The sequence below is a fragment of the Montipora foliosa genome, chromosome 13 (genome assembly GCF_036669935.1).
Source record: "Montipora foliosa isolate CH-2021 chromosome 13, ASM3666993v2, whole genome shotgun sequence".
Lineage (NCBI taxonomy): Eukaryota > Metazoa > Cnidaria > Anthozoa > Scleractinia > Acroporidae > Montipora > Montipora foliosa.
Window position 1 is genome coordinate 17959529 of NC_090881.1, and position 14423 is coordinate 17973951.

At 40.2% G+C, this 14423-nt stretch overlaps 1 protein-coding gene and 1 pseudogene across 10 annotated transcripts in view; one reads left to right on the plus strand and one right to left on the minus strand.

Annotated features, from left to right (window-relative positions):
• The window catches only part of LOC137982663 (dynein axonemal heavy chain 1-like), a 21154-nt gene extending 7421 nt beyond the window's left edge, over positions 1-13733 (plus strand). For 5 of the 10 annotated variants that reach the window (XR_011118779.1, XR_011118783.1, XR_011118780.1 and 2 more), the window contains 9 exons: positions 2028-2205; positions 2924-3017; positions 4026-4138; positions 4730-4848; positions 5896-6010; positions 7741-7857; positions 11991-12342; positions 12808-12898; positions 13289-13733. Coding sequence is in view for 1 of the 10 variants with exons in the window: in XM_068829796.1 (XP_068685897.1) it covers positions 2189-2205; positions 2924-3017; positions 4026-4138; positions 4730-4754 (249 nt within the window). In the remaining 9 variants the exon portion in view is untranslated. Of the gene's footprint in view, positions 1-2027; positions 2206-2923; positions 3018-4025; positions 4139-4729; positions 4849-5895; positions 6011-7740; positions 7858-11990; positions 12588-12807; positions 12899-13288 lie in introns of those variants that run through there. The other 5 variants (XR_011118777.1, XR_011118778.1, XR_011118781.1 and 2 more) reach the window with 5 other exon arrangements.
• LOC137981794 (uncharacterized) lies at positions 9061-13838 on the minus strand (annotated as a pseudogene).
• Between the last annotated feature and the right edge of the window lie 585 nt (positions 13839-14423).

The window sequence follows — 14423 nt, forward strand, 5'->3', positions numbered from 1 at the left end:
TCTCAGCTTTGCATTTTGGCTTTCACGTTGGCTTCAATTCTAGTTCTGTGTCCTTGCATTCAGTTGTTGGAAACATGCCGTCAGCACTGTCACAACCAGCAGTTATCAATGACTACCTAAGAAACAAGCTTCTATGAGGCCCCTATCAATCTCCACTCCTGGATAATCTTCATGTGAGCCGTTTAGGCATAATTTCAGTGTCAACCTGGCAAGTGGCGCCTCATCCTTGACCTTTCTAGTCCACTGGGTGGTAGCGTCAATGGCAGAATCTCCAAGGAGGCCTTCTCGGTGCAATACCTGAAAATTGATTCAATTATAGATGAAATTATGTCATATGGGAACAGTGCTCTTATGGCCAAATTCGATGTTGAAAGCACTTATCGAAACGTTCAGTTATTCATTCAGTAGACTGCTCACAGTCCCTTCTGAGTTACTCAAACCGCCTGGTTGGAAACTGATGACAGACGGTTTCGCCTCTTTTATTGCTAATGTAAATAAACACTAAACAGCTTGGGAACATTTATGTGCATGTCAAATTCAATCAGCTATTTGAAAACTACTGTATTTAATTAATTTAATTTCATGTTGGAGTGTTTTAGCAAGTTTTGAGAATGTGATGGTCGTCTACAACTATCAGGGACAAATTCTTGTTTAGAACGGACGACTCATCATCGATCATTAAATCAGTGAAGTCAGAAGGCAGAGCTTGTTCTGCCGAAAAGATGACTCAATACTTGTTTGAAGCCAAATTCCCCTTCTTCTCGAAGGCAACTACCCAAAGATAATCGTTTGACCAAATCTTGTCTTCGGTGATGCTACGACAAAGAACTATTACCCCAATCTATGGGGTTTGCTTTGGGAAAATCGAAGACAGATTGTTGTCACAATCTGACAAGAAGTAATTAACTCATCAAAAAAATCTGGCAGTGGTCCATGGATCAGTTCGAATTTCCTCAAACGTCTGCTCCACAAACTCCAATACCTTGCTCTCTCCTTAAGGAGCTGCAGGTACTCTGACAGAAAAGTGCCAGAACTTTTTTACTCAAGGGCCGGCCACCTCCACCTGAAGAGTGTACTGCTCAGCACCAGTTCATAGAGTTCTGCCTCAATGATTGTGATGGGGATGACACAGTTGCAGTTCTCCCCACAGCCAAACAGACCCTGATTCATTTCTCTTCTCATCTTGCCAACCGTCTTTACCATACATCCATTAAAGTGTAATTAACATACGGTAAATACAAAAGAATGTATAGGTGGTCACTATTTATAAAGTGATCTGTGGTGGGATTCTAAACATCAGAAGCTGCACCCTCCTGGTTATTCAATCGTACTGCTGCTTAAAGAACCGAGGGATATGTGTGCACAACATTTTCTTTCGCACATCTTAAATTAACACCAGAGAGCAATACATTGGGGGTCTGGAGAAGAAGAAACACATGTTTTTTACTCCCCTTCCCTAATCTTCAGTTGTTTGTTTTAATCCTAAGCCTTAAATGCAGTCTTGTCCTGTACGTGTGGGCGTTGATTGTTTTGAGTTTTGCCTTTTAATGCTCAGTTGCTGGTTGAAAAGTTGAAAGTGGTTTATTGAAGAATGGTTGGTTGAAAGTTAAAGGAAATTTGCATAAAGCGTGTGCTACTTTGACCAATCTCAATGGGCTATTTTCTGCACTCATCAGTAGGTTGTCTACCTTTGTTGCTATAGAGTGTTTTCGTGTGATGTTCGTATAATGATCACATGAGTGAAACCACTCTATAGGCGCGCATTAAAGTACTTTATTATATAAACACCAATGAAATACCAAGTGAGCTTTCGTGAAAAAACATGATCTCTTCACACATGAAAAGATCACTGTTGCTAGGGTTACATATGAAAATCTCAGCTTTCAATGCCTTTCATGAAATGATTTAGTATTTCATTGGTGTTTATGCAATAAATATATAGTTTTGAACACTCAGAGAGAAATTTCATATATCCGGGTGGCTGTGTTATATCCTCTCTCTAAAATTCATATTATATTAACACACAGGTCATCTTTTCCTCTGTGGATTTTGTGTGGGAAAATCTTAGCAAGACCTTTGTGGAGAGTCCGTCAATTGACCTCAACATGTGGGACCCACCACACCTCTTATCTTGATTTTATCAACTGCGTCGAATCCCTGGAGTGCCTTCCTCAGATTCCCTTGAGAAATGAGCTACAGTGAAAGGTGAGACTGAAGGATTAGGGAGTTTTTTCATTGACTAGTCCAATTTCAACTGCTCTGAGGTTGTCACGCAACAATCTTCCTTATTCCTTATTATCAGTGTTATGCCAGTAACGCAATAACAAGCACCCTCTACATGAGCCCGGGACGAATTCTGACTGGTATGCACTTATGCCGGTATGAAATTTTTGAAACAAGGACAAAATACTTGGTGCCTGGTTTCAGGACAAAATGATATGTTTTGTTCAATAAAATTTATGGCTGACCCAAAAGCATACAGGCTTGAAACTCAGACCAGTACAAAAATTTCTCGTCTCGGTCCAGAAACAGACTCAGACTATGCTGGTCACATGTAAATGCATAGGAAGAAATGCATGGAGGCTGATACGAACTAATGCCAGTCTGAGTTTATCCCAGGCTCATGTAAATACCCCCTAAGTTTTCTGTGCCGCATCATGGTCATATTGCGTGACCACTAGAAAGTATGTGGAGAAGTATTGTGTGACGACCCTTAAAACTGTTATATGATTGAGGAAAGGTGTAATCTAAAATTCAGGCTTGGAAAAGTTACTGCCTCCAAATGTTTCGAGAGGTCCCCCCGCCCCTCCCCCTGGTAAAGCTTACGAAGTAAGTCATAAACAATCATTTTTTGGTTTTGTTGTATTTTATTTTGCGTAAATTACAGTTTGTGCTAGAAGACACTTTTGCTTTCCATTCATAGGACCCAGGCCATCTCATTGGGTCAAGGTCAGGGGCCTGTGGCCAAGAAAATGATCCCCAATGCAACTAAAACAGGAGACTGGGTCTTCCTCCAGGTAAGAAATAGTGACTAAAACTCAAAGCCGAGTTTGTTTGAGGGAAGGGGGGTGGGCAAGGGCGACTCATGCTAAACAGAAGCTGACAAACTCTTTCATTCAGACACTAATCCTCTTCACATAGCAAGAAAATGGCATTTTGGGTTCACATGCTTTCATTAATTTAACTTGATTTCTACTTTGGATCAGTCACAAGTGTTTTTAGAGCTTTCATCCAACTTTCTGTTGCTGTTAAGACACTCAAGTCAGACAGTTCCCAAAGGAATTGCAACGTTGTACTTTACATCATATTTTTGAGGCTCCATGATCCAAAGCACGCACTTTTTTCTTGTCTCCTCTCTACTACCAGTAGTACAAGCTATTAATGTTATGCATCGTTCACCTTGTGTTGTCTACGATGAAGTTTTTGAGGAAAACATTAGTACTAGGGGTTTCTTCAGGGTTTTCATTTTCATTTCATCTTCTGGAAATGCCACCCTCCTGCTTCCTGGGCGTTAGCCATGGAAACGCTCATTATACACTTTTCCGGCCAGACTTCCAGCTGTTTCTGAGCTCCATACCAACTAAGGGTGCGTTCGATTGACCATATTCCGGAAAAAGAATACATGGAATAGAAGTTAGAAATCGTTTGTTTCTACGGAGATTCACATTAAAATTGCCAAACACCTGCTAAAGTGCTATTTTAAACATATCTTTATTATCCTTGTTGCTTCAAAACGCAAGACGTACCGTTTTAAATCATCACTCCGCGTATTCTTATTCCAGAAAACGGTCATTCGAACGCACCCTAAGTCTTTTCCCATGACGATTTTGCAGTGGCATTTCCGTTATCGTAAATACGCTCAAGTATACTTTTCCTGGAATATTACAGCAGTTGATGCAGAGGTAGAAAAGACTTTTGAGACAATAAGATGCTGTGCATGTTTATGTAGTGGTCAGCGCCTTGGCACAGGGCACTAATTGTCATGCTTTTACTTATCTTTTGTTCCTTTGATGTTCATTAAACAGTATGAGTTCATTGACCCGGATCGCAAAAGTGCTCTGGACAATGTAAAGATGTGCTCAGCAGAAGGACAGATTCCTTGGGATTTTCTCTTCTTCTTCATTGGCCAGGAAAAAAGGTTTGCTTTATAAAATGACAGTTGTAACCAGTCTTGATAAAGGTGCATTGACGCCACAGAGCAAAAATGGAATGGAACGGATTCAATAATTTTTTGCTAAGAAACAGTGAGTTCCTATCTGCACGGTAACGCATCCATGATTCATTCACGGATTGCGTGAAAAGCAACTGTTTCTTTTCTCTGTCATGGAAATGCGCGGTTAATTTTTAAGGATCCTCAAACCAGTTTCATCGCCGCTTCCAAGAATTTGTACTATTTGGATTGATTGGATCTTCTCAACTGATTCGGGTAACAGCAATATTATGGTATCATTTAAAACACCAATAATTGCTTCTCAAGTTGTATTAGACAAATGACATAACAGGTTACCACAGCAACAAAAGAGCCATCTCAATACACCCTATTTCTTGCCTGTAAGCTCTTAGATCTCAAGAATGAACTCGGTGACTCCCAATTTTTAATTATTTCTGTACTAATCTGGCACTGTCAAAAAACTATTACACAGTGAGGAGAAATTACTTCCTGATAATGGAAAATGGTAGGTTAAAGTAGCACTGAATTTGTGGTTGTCTTCTTGTATGTTGTCTCTAGGTATGTATTTCCCTCTGGGGTATGATGGGCTCCCCGAGTTCAGGGATTGTATTGACAGTCTACCAATTGCTGACGAGTCAGAGATACTTGGAATTCATAACGCAAACATTGCTTTCCAGGTGAGAGAATGAACTGCTAAAATTTGTATCCATTGGGTTGACAAGCTCAGTTGGTCACGGGGTTGGGATGCAAATCCTTTACATCTGCCGTTTATGAGGGCAGAGATGAAGTTTACCTCGTTAGCTTCTTTTTGATTGTCTCCAAGATGGTAACAATTTTATCCCATTGTCCGTTTCATTCTGCTTTTAATAAGCAATTTTCACAATGGCGTCATTTGACTACAACTATCACAATTCAGTTTGTTTTTCTTTTCATATTTAAATTTTGTATTCCCAGTGGGGTAAAAATAACAATAGCTCTAATTAACATGAGACAAGCAAAACTTGAAGGATTCTGGTACTTGTAGTCAAATGGCGTCATCATGCAAATGTCCTATTTAAACTGGCTTGAGCCATCTTAATGTGCACTCAATCCAAAAGATTTTACATTTCGTGCATTTTTTGTTGGAATTTTATTAGGGGAGAAGATAACTGTAGTGTTCCTATAAGGGTGACAACGGATTGTTGAATATCGTAGATGCTTTGTTGGGGAGAAGACTTTTAAGAGAGAATCAGTCAGTCAGTCAGTCTCGTTTTCCTCTTTGACAGTCAAGTAAGAACGCGATCCTTGTAAGGTGCATGACTGGAACACATGAAAATGTTGCGAGGATCGCGTCTTTGCGAGACAGGCAAAAAGAAAATTGGGAGACTGCTTGCAGTATGGAATGAAGTCAAGAAAGTTGGACAAGCTTTAGGCCGGTTTACAACTCTATTTAATATATTTTAGCAATAGCAGATCACGCACTAAGCGAGATATAGACCTTATTCATAAATGGCAGTCACATTTATAATTCTTTTGTCCACGTGCAAATTAGCCTACCAAGCCTCATTTTAGAGCAAGAAATCTTTTCAATTCACTGTATGGTATCAAGGCTTGGTAGGCTAATTTGCACTTCGACAAAAGAATTATAAATTGACCGCTATTTATGAATAAGGTCTATTACTTGCATGGTTAAGAGCTGGAACTCCGGGGTTTTCACTTCTTTATTATTTATTTGTTCTTCACAGATCACATATGGAGGACGAGTTACTGATGTTTGTGATCAGCGGTGCCTGACAACCATTCTTGGAAGATTCTTCTTGCCAGCGATTCTTTAAGATGGTTCCAAGTTTTCTAGCTCGGGTGAGAATATAAACTGTATCAATTTTTCCGTTCACCCACACATGTCCAATGCTCCGACATAATGAGATTCCTGGTATGTCACAATAGACATCACAAACTGTCCCACTCTTTATGTCTCAGAAAACTGTTACCATTTTGTTAAGGATTAGGGTTAGAGGACACTTTGTAATGTCTATTGTGATGTACCATGAATCTCATAATGTCGGAGTATTGGACAACCCTCCATTCACCAAGCTTTTAGGCTTAAACCTGAAGCCCATTTTCTGATAAAACCTCCAAGCCTTAGGGAGCTTATGAAAATTGTGTAATTGTTACAAAGGAGAGTCAATCGTGGGCTTTTGAAAATTCCTTTAACAAGAGAGGGTATTTTAAAGGATGCGCATCTTTCCAATCCATTAGGCCCTTTTAAATTTTCAAATTTCTATCAGTATACCATAGCTTTGTAGCATTGATATTAAGGCGGCTCAAACTAGTTTGCGTTCTTTCCCCTATCAGTACTATTTTGAAGGATTGAATGAACACAATTGTTTCACAAAATGGCAATGTTTTTTATGGTACCATATGAAAAGCAATAATATTTGTTTAATAAGTTCATCTAGTTAACCAATTATTAGTATCTCGCATGGTACCATACCATTGCTGTTATGTGAAGCGGTTTTGTAGAGTTAATAGTTCCAATAAGATGATCCCTTGAAATTGCATGTTGAAAGTGGTGTGAGCCATTTGGAGACACGTTTAAAACTTCTCATTTCGTAATGGCTTTCGTCCAAACAAACTGTCGCTAATTATCAGAATGCATTAAGCGCTTATGCTTGCGTCGCTTTTGAAAACCAGCCTCAAAAATTATAGGATTTAATCGGCCTGTTTGTACATTTCTTCCTAATCTTCATCTTGCATTTCTGTGTTTCTTTAAGCCCAATAAGCAAACATATTTCATTTTCCTTACTTGATCAAACTTACTAGTTGCTTTCCTTTCAACTCTAAAATAACTGCAATTTTAAATATTTCTTCCATTACAATTAGTCCTAATTTGCCTCTAACTATAGCTTGGGATTAAAAAATGTTTGACTGTGACAAGGTAACAAGAGCTGCTTGAATGCAGCGAAATAATTTACATGGCTACCATTTTGCAACAAAATCATCACCACAGCGAAGCATCCTGGCCTCGGTTTTTCAAACGGTGGTTAACACTATCCACGGGATAAATCACTATCCAGCAGATAAACACTAGCAAAACCAATTGAGTTATCCAGTGGATAGTGATTTATCCACTGGATAGCCCTTTTCAGCCTTCGAACAACTGGGGCCTGATGTTTAAAATAATTGCTCAGCTGGCACTGTCAAACAACTATTGCACAGTGAGGAGAAATTACTTCCTGATAGAGCGGTTTTCAATTGAGTGTCGAAAGTAATTAGATGATTACTTTGGTTTATGATTACTTCACTCAGTGATTGGTTCGTATTTCTCGTGCTGAGTTTTCCAACCAATCAGAAGTGAAACCAAAACCAATCGTGGCTCGCGCGTGCACATTTTCCCACGCTTTGTGTCGGCTACATGTAATTACTTCGAGTTTTGATTGGTTTACTGGATTGTCTCCTTCCTTTTTGATTGACCAAAGTAATTATTTTGGTTTTGGTTTTACGACACTCAATTGAAACTCGCTCTAATGAAAGATGGTAGGTTAAAGTAGCACTGAATTTGTGGTTGTCTTCCTGTATGGTGTCTCTAGGTATGTTTTCCCTCCCGCATATGATGGTTCCCAGAGTTCAGGGATTGTATTGACAGTCTACCGATTGCTGATGAGTCAGAGATATTTGGAATGCATAACTCAAACATTGCTTTCCAGGTGAGAGAGGTAACAGACTGAAAAAAAAATTGTATCCATTGGGTTGACAAGCTCAGTTGTCCATGGGGTTGGGTTGCAAATCTTTTGCGTCAGCCATTTATAAGGGCAGAGATGACGTTTACCTTGTTAGCGTCTTTGATTTTCGCCAAGATGGCAACAATTTTAACCCATTGTCCTTTTGATTCTGCTTATTTTAATGCTGGATAAAGTTCACACAAACTTCCCAACAATCTGGTTCGTATCAAAATTGTCGCTGCCTAAATTAGTCCAAATCTTTACCTATATGAAGAATTCATTGATATCACTAATGGCAGAAGAACAAATGAATATCCATGGAATGAGGAGAATCGATGAATATACATGCAAATCTTTTGTGCATATTCTTCAATTCTTCTCAATGTCATGAATATGCATGAAATTAGGTTTATTTTTGTTATAGTTTTAATGGTTTACGATCTCTTTAGGATTTAGAGACCTACCTAACTTTTCTTTATTTCATTTTTGTAAACTAGGTATGAGGATAATAATAAAGTATTCTCGTTTGTCTCACGATGTGATCACTTGTGATGTAGATCACAAAGTTTCTACTCCATACTGCTAGTCTTCATCAGGCAATGAGGTCGACTGGTTACGTGTCACCTTTTAAGCAGGATTCTCTGCTGTGATTGGTGAATTTCGATCTTCGAGTTTTCGGTGTGTTGTTCCTTCCGCTGTTGTACGGTTCTCCTGTTGTGTTTCTTGATCACGGGCATCCATGCTTGCGGAATTTCTATTCCACTATCCCTGTTGATGTTGTTAGGGTGAAGTCTTACGTTAATTGCCTCTTTGACCCTGCATGTGTACCAATGAGGATCACGATCAATAAACTTTACTTCGTTCCAAAGCAGGTTGTGTCCGGTGTTGTTAGCATGTTCTGAAACAGGGGAGGTTTGGGTACGGGCAAGTCTCGCACATGTTCTTTGATTCTATCGTGCATAGGTCTTCCAGTCTGGCCGATGTAGACTTTACCGCATTCAAAGGGAATTCTGTAAACCACGCCATCTTGTTTAGTCGGCTAGACAGCGTCTTTCAGTCCTACTAGATGTGATCTTAATGTAGTCTTTGACGTGAAAACAGCACGTATGTCTTGTTGCTGTAGGTAGCGACGAAGTTGTTCCCATAGGCCTTTGATATAGGGTAAAACCGCAGTAGACTTGTACTCGATCATGGGCTCAGCACTGCTACTCGGTTTCCTGGATCTCTTGAAACTGCGATGTCAAGGAAAGCAAGTTTGTAGTCATTCTCTGTCTCCATGGTGAAGCGAATGAAAGGCTGCTGGTTGTTCAATTGCTGTAAGAAGCTATGAACGAATCCGCGACCCAGGGTCGTGAACATTTTATCAACGTAGCGTTTCCAGATCCTAGGTTTGTAGGCCAAAGTAGTTATTGCCTGTTGTTTGAAACTCTCCATGTATAGGTTAGCAATAACAGTGGAGACCGGGCTTCCCATGGCTACTCCTTCTAATTGTTCGTAAATTGATTCATTATACTGGAAGTATGTGGATCTCAATACGAAAGTCAGGAAGTCAGCGATCTGAGCAGGTGTTAGTGTCGTGCGGTCTGCAAGGCTTGGGTGGTCCTCTAGTTTCTGTAGCGCGGTTTGTACGGTGGCATTGATAGGAACGTTGGTAAACAGCGACTTGAAAGACACCAAGATTACATTGTCTAGGATAGTCTCGGTGCTAATGGTGGATACAAAGTGAGCTGAATTAGTCACCATGAAACCCGAGTTGCCGGTTAAAGGAGATAAGATGTCAGCTAAATAAGCAGATAAATCATATGTGAAGGTGTTAACGCATGACACAATAGGTCTTAAGGGTACAGTTGCCTTGTGAATCTTTGCTAAACCGTAGATTCTAGGCGGCTGTTTGTGTCGGTCTGATTTTCTTGTAAATGGCCTCTGATAGATATCCGCTTCGCTTCAAGGTTAGTAGCTTTTCGGACAACTTCCCGGTCAGAAGATCTGTCGGGTCTTTGTTGAGCAGCTGGTATGGTCCATTCTCGATAGGGGTAGACATCTTAGTGTGATAGGTGTTGGTATCCATGACTATGCTGGCGCGCCCTTTGTCCGCTGGGAGCACCATGATGGACTCGTCCTCTTTTAAGCATTTAAGGGTGTCTTGAGTTTCTTTCGTGATGTTGGGCTCTGGTGGTTCTGCCTGTTGAAGGATATTGTTAACAGCTCTCCTGACAGTGTCTACTTGTTCAGCATAGAGTTGTCTGGTGGCTGATTCGACCTTGGCGATAATCTCTGTGGCAAGGATGTGAGCAGGAGGTACAGCAAAGTTCAGTCCTTTCTTCAGCAGGGCTATCTCTGCATCGTCGAGGGACCTAGAAGATAAATTAATAACCCAGTTAGTTTTATCAACATTGGTGATGTAGCCGCCTGTTTCTCGCACAGAAGTTTATCAAATTTCTGCTTATTTCTGTCTTTGGTGGTGTTAAAGACTCGCTGGGTGTTGGTCTATTACCCTCTTGGTGTCGTTTGTCAAGAGAGTGGATGTTATACTCTGTGCTGTGGATTCTGCTTCCTTCTTTGCATCTCCCTTGGGAAGGAAGCAGAATCCACAGCACAGAGTATAACATCCACTCTCTTGACAAATGACACCAACACGGTAATAGAACCGTTCAAGACCAACACCCAGCGAGTCTTTAACGCCACCAAAGACAGACATAAGCAGAAATTTGATAAACTTCTGCGCGAGAAACAGGCGGCTACATCACCAATTTATATGCTGTATGTTGTGGGTTATTAATTTATCTTCTAGGTCCCTCGACGATGCAGAGATAGCCCTGCTGAAGAAAGGACTGAACTTTGCTGTACCTCCTGCTCACATCCTTGCCACAGAGATTATCGCCAAGGTCGAATCAGCCACCAGACAACTCTATGCTGAACAAGCAGACACTGTCAGGAGAGCTGTTAACAATATCCTTCAACAGGCAGAACCACCAGAGCCCAACATCACAAAAGAAACTCAAGACACCCTTAAACGCTTAAAAGAGGACGAGTCCATCATGGTGCTCTCAGTGGACAAAGGGCACTCCAGCATAGTCATGGATACCACGGATGTCTACCCTCATCTTGAAAGGACTGTACCAGCTGCTCAACAAAGACCCGACAGATCATCTGACACGGAAGTTGTCTGAAAAGCTACTAATTTTAAAGCGAAGCGGATATCTATCGGAGGCCGTTTACAACAAAATCAGAGCTCAACACAAACAGCCACCTAGAATATACGGTTTACCAAGGATTCACAAGGCTGATATACTCTTAAGAACTATTGTGTCATGCGTTAACAACTTCGCATATGGTTTATCTGCTTATTTAGCTAACATCTTATCTCCTTTAACAGGTAACTCGGGTTTCACGGTGACTAATTCAGCTCACTTCGTATCCACCATTAGCAGCGAGACTATCCTAGACAACGAAATCATGCTGTCTTTGACGTAGAGTCGCTGTTTACCAACATTCCTATCGACACCGCTGCACAAACCGCGCTACAAAAACTAGAGGACAACCTCAACCTTGCAGACCGCACAACACTAACACCTGCTCAGATCGCTGACCTTCTGACATACTTCCAGTATAACGGATCAATTTACGAACAATTGGAAGGAGCAGCCATGGGAAGCCCGGTCTCTGCTGTTATTGCTTACCTATACATGGAGTTTCGAACAACAGTCAATAAGTACCTTGGCCTACAAACCTAGGATCTGGAAACGCTACGTTGATGACACTTTCACAATCCTGGATCGTGGAAATGTTGATAGCTTCTTACAGCAATTGAACAACCAGCAGCCTTCCATTCGCTTCACCATGGAGACAGAGAATGACTACAAACTTGCTTTCCTTGACACTGCATTTCCAAGAGAATCACCACCAGCGTATACAGGAAGCCTACGCACACTGATCAGTGCTTTGTGTATGATTCCCACCACCTGCAATCAGTAAAATGCGGCATTGTCAAGTGCCTCTACGAGTGCGCCCAACGTCTCGCCCAACAAGTGCACCAAACCCTCTGATATCTGCAAGGAGAAGAAGCACCTGTCTTCTGTTCTTGTCTCTATAATTGTAACTGTCTTTCTTTCTTGCAGAAAATCACCAAGACCAGGAAACCGAGTAGCAGTGCTGAGCCTACGATCGAGTATATGTCTACTGCGGTCGTACTCTATGTCAAAGGCCTATCCGAACAACTTCGCCACTGCCTACAGCAACAAGACATACAGGCTGTTTTCAAGTCGGAGATTACATTAACATCACATCTAGTACGATCAAAAGACGCTATCAAGCTGACTAAACAAAATGGTGTGGTTTACAGGATTCCCTGAGAATGCGGTCAAGTATACATCCGCGAGACTAGAAGACCTATGCAAGACTTGCCTTACCCAGACCTCCCCTGTTTCAGAACACGCTAACAACACCGGACACAAGCCGCTTTGAAACAAAGTAAAGTTTATTGATTGTTATCCTCATTGGTGCACACGTAGGGCCAAGAGGTGATTCATGTAAGACTTCACCTTAACAGCAACATCAACAGGTATAGTGGAATAGAAATTCCGGAAGCGTGGATGCCCACGATCAAGAAACCCAACAACAGGAGAACCGTATGACAGTGGACCGCCTAAGGAACAACACACCGAAAACGCGAAGATCGAAATGCACCAATTGCAGCAGAGCATCCTGCTTCAAAGGTGACGCGTAACCAGTTGACCTCATCGTGTGATGAAAACTAGCAGTATGCAGTCGAAACGTCACAATCTAAATCACAAGTGACCATATTGTGAGACAAACTAGAATACTTTATTATTATTGTACGACATTAGGTATTAGGATGGCATTGAAGTCTCTAAATTTTAATCTTGCTTTGGTCAGATGTTTCAAAGTTTCACCTTTTTCTGTTTTGTGTTGCAGCATTGTCCCAACTTTTGCATGGAGCCTTGAATGAACTACACTTGCCCACTGTACCAAGACTTCTGCTTGTGCTTGGTCTTGTCCAGCACTGGTAAGCACAGGAGCTTCCTTCTGATTCTTGCTCTGTCTATTTCAATTATCTTATTTTAAAGTTGTGGAGGCTGTGAAGTCTGTTCCTTCATAAGATATTAACAGCCCCCGAGATAGGAAATAACAAACCAGTTTCTTGCTCACTTAGCACTTCTCTCCAGATTTATACCAAGTGAGTTAAGTGCAAACATCAAAGAAATATTTGTATGAGTAGGTATTGATTGTGACACATCCAAATTGATGTGCACCTCTAGTATGTATTTACAAACATACCAGTTTTGCAGTAATCATATTGTGCTGCTACAAAGAAAAAGCTGCTTCGTTATTGGCGGTAATATGTTTATGTTTAAGTGATTTAGTTGGGGTCATCTTTGTATTTTTTTTTTTTTAGATCATTCCTCAAGCTTCATTGTTGCTCTGTATCTACCAACTGATCTACCATCCAACTGCTGGATTGAATAGGGAACAACAGCTCTGTTGTGTCAGCTGGACGAATAGAAGACTGCAAAAAAAGAAATTTCACTTGTTGCCTTAGCTTTTAGTGAAATCAACTCATTTGCTATACGAATATTACTTATAATCATTGATAGTTGAAGGAAAGCCTAATTAATGACAACAGATTTCCCTAGGTTCATATGTAATAATCACGATTTCAAAGCAACTAATTTTTTTTTATTTCATTGTTAATATTTTAAGTGTAAGTGTTTTGAATAATAGCATTTTTCCTCCATAATTATCTTTCCATGTCATTTGCGATTTCTGACTGTGCAAAGTTAGGAAGAGTCCTGTACAATTAACATTTGATAGTGTTATGAATAAAATGATGAAACTTTAGAACTGAGACAGACTTGCCTTTCTTTTTCTCTTGTTCCAAGGATGAATTTGGTTTAGTTCTCGTAATGTTTGTCTTACCTGACGTACATTTCTGGTTGAGTGACCATATTGAAAATATTTGATGTGATTTAATTTCATTACCTCTTGAAATCAGAGAAGATTGATAAGGATAGAGAACCCTTTCACTTCACAGGCACTTAATCATAAAGGGAAAATGATGAATTTTTGAGTGAAAGGTTGGGGCCTGAGGCATAGACCAATTCGGCTAACTCAGTGTTGTACCCAATTCAAATCTTTTGGGAATAAAACGTTTTGTTCCAAGTATTACCATATCATTTAAATGTGAATGCTACATTATCATGCAAATGCAATACACAAAGCATCTTAACCCCTAGAGATTTGAATTGGGTACAACAATGAGTTAGCCGAATTGGTCTATTACCTTGAAAAGGAATTTAAAATGTTTCATAATGGAGAATTATTAATATGCATTACATTTGATGCATATTCATGAATTTGAATGAAATGGACAGGAATTAATAAATATGCATGAGATTCGATGAATAAGCCTGAATTCGTAAATATGCATGAAATGAACAGGAATTAATGAATATGCATGCAATGAACAGGAATTAATGAATATGCATGAATTTTTATTAATATGCATGTAATGAACAGGAATTCATGAATAT